The 2890-nt window shown below is 25.2% G+C and overlaps 1 protein-coding gene across 1 annotated transcript in view; it reads right to left on the reverse strand.

Annotated features, from left to right (window-relative positions):
- LOC119676327 (putative exonuclease GOR) overlaps window positions 1-459 on the reverse strand; it is a 1725-nt gene extending 1266 nt beyond the window's left edge. Inside the window, exon 1 of the mRNA XM_038087567.1 lies at window positions 438-459. Within this exon, the coding sequence (XP_037943495.1) occupies window positions 438-459 (22 nt within the window). The remainder of the gene's footprint in view (window positions 1-437) is intronic.
- Between the last annotated feature and the right edge of the window lie 2431 nt (window positions 460-2890).

Genomic DNA, 2890 nt, shown 5'->3' on the forward strand with positions numbered 1-2890 from the left:
CTTCTCATTTGAAAATAGTATGTCTGATGTCAAAAAACATATATATTTAATAGTCACAAATGTGTTGTGACTAGTATTTATGAAGAATCTTGTAAATCTGCTTAAAATAAACCTTTCCAAGTTTTTATCCAATTTAACATCTCTGTGTTTGTAAATAAATATCTACTATAAGTTGCTATTCAAAATCGTGAAGTATGATTTTGAATTGATGTATATTTTCTTTATTATTTACAATGAGAAATAGGGACAATAAATATAGTATTTGTTTTTTTATTTATTTTGAATACTGTCGGAAATGAGCTGATTAAAACATTAAACAGAGAATGTGTTCAAGTGTTTAAAATGTGGTGAAAGGTTTCATATTAATGCAAACACAAATATGGAGATATTCGGACAGCAGCTCAGCATCTGTTATTTCAGTTTCCGATATAATTTACTTGTGAATAGTTTTTTAAGCATTATAATTAGTTTTCATATATGCATAATTAATGTTCGCCTAAATTATTGTATAAATATACCGCATGATTTGAAGATTGGAACAGAGAAATGATATTGAAATATGTATTAAAAAAAGGATGATTATTATAACTTTAGGTAAATATTGTAAGTGATCTATATTCTTTTACAAATATGTAATAATAAACATTATTGCAATTTTATATAGGAACATTTCCTTCTAAATTTCAACACAATAGAGAAACATTTTCGTTAAACATTGTTATTGTTGGTAAACGCTGTCAGCCTAACACATTTTAAGGATTATAGTAGCGGAATGACGATGAAATTTGACATTTCTGATGAGTTATAGTGTGGTTCAGCAGCAACTGAATGCACATCACGGATATACCTCTCAAATTTGGCTACGTAGAGATGTTTATTACTAACGTCATTCTTTCGTCGTTTGCTTGTTTGAAAGCCAAACTAAACAAGACAAAGTTTGTAAGATCTTTGTGCTGAATATCTATGGAAAGTTTGTTTGATCTATATGTTAAATACCTATCTCCTGAGTATGATATATACATGTAAATATTTTTTGTTCCATAAAGAAATGGAAGATACTAGAAACACTTAGTGGAGTGTTACGTTGCCAAGAAGCAAATTAGGCTCATCAATGAATATTATCAATTTTCTTTTTAAAAAAACAATTACATTTTTTTATTGGTAGTATATTGACATTTCTGATTAAGTGCAATGATTAGATTTTCAATGTAGTTAACTTTTACATTGGTTTAAAATACATGAAAAACTCCAATAAAAACGTAAAGTAACTAGCACCTAACAAAAATGATGCGAATTAAATAAGTTTTTCTGTCTTATTCTACTCTCTACCAATAACATCCCATAATTTTTTTTATCATTGTGTAATATTTCTGTTTACAATGTGTAGATTCGACTAGTTTAATATTTACAGATAGAATTTTTGCTGGACTTATAACAAATGTTTTATAAATATAAATAAACTTACTTAATTAAATTTACATTTTTAATTTATATTTAAATTATAATTTAATATATTTACAGAAATACTTCAACTGCTGCCAATATGTGACTTGAGGAAATAAAATTTTGAAGTGGTGGTATGTGGTTAATCAAATATGTTTTGCCATCGAAACCTGCAGATTAATTTTTGTGTAAAGCGAAATAAAAATGTTACTAAACAATTCCAAAAAGAAAGCAAATTTTCGTCAAAAGGTGAGATTTAAGATTCTTATTACGACAAGAAAACTTAAACAATTCTGGTAACCTTGTTTAAAACAAATAAATTATTGTTTGCCTTAATTTTGGTCGAATGGTATAATTTGCTCATAATTATTTCTTCTCTCTAAATTATACCATTTGCTTCAAGAAATGTTTTTGAATCCAGTTTGTTTTGTTTTGTTGTTGCTTCACAACGTCGGGGTGAATTAATTAATTTTGTATGTTTTAAAAATATATTAAGTAATTTATAAGAAAATTAAAAAATATTAAATAATAATAGTTAATTGAAACAATATCCTAATTTAAATACGAACTAAAGTAAACATTTTACTCATATTTACATTAAAAACTAATCAAGTGTCTGAGCACAAAGTTCAAGTTGTGACGTAGTTGTCCGGTGTCTCAATTATGTTAGTTTAGCATAATTATTCATTTAATATTTTTAAAATTTGTTAATATATCCATCTTAAGATTATTTCAAATATTTATTAATATATTAACAATGTTCATGTACTCTATTAATTTAAATTTCTTTGAACTGTATAATTATTATCTTATCAACTGTGTATTTAATTTATATGTATATTTGCATGTAGTGGTTGTAAATTATATACTTTTTTATATAATGAATATCTTAATGAAAAAAATAAATAATTCCATGTAAAATATATATATATGTTTTTCACATTAATTGCAAACAGTATTTTCTCTTATTTATTTACATTAAGCAAAGAACATAAAAACGGGATAATAATATATTAAGCAAGTTTTATATGTTTAAATTAATATCATTATAAGTGTTTTGTTTTCGTTATAGTACCATAAGATAGAAAACCATATCAATTTAATCATTCACATTTTCTAAGTTCACAGATGTTCGATGTTTAGTAGTGTCCAAAACAGCTGCATGGTCAGCTTAAAATTCATCTAATTATTGTAATCAATATTCTTCATTACGAACAATTTTTCTATCATAAATAAAAACATCTGTCGTTAAGCATAAAAATGATCAATATTCAAAGTTTTAACCTAAAACTAAAGTAAATCACAATAAATCTTTAAATTTCGTCAAAATGAAATTAAGTTAATTTCGAAGGCATTCATACTGCCCCAAATTAAGGAAACCATATGTTTTTTGTTTACAAATCGAATGTTAAAAATTACTTGCTCCAAAAACCATTCGACTCTGGGA

Source organism: Teleopsis dalmanni, chromosome 2 (genome assembly GCF_002237135.1).
Source record: "Teleopsis dalmanni isolate 2A chromosome 2, ASM223713v2, whole genome shotgun sequence".
Taxonomy (NCBI): domain Eukaryota; kingdom Metazoa; phylum Arthropoda; class Insecta; order Diptera; family Diopsidae; genus Teleopsis; species Teleopsis dalmanni.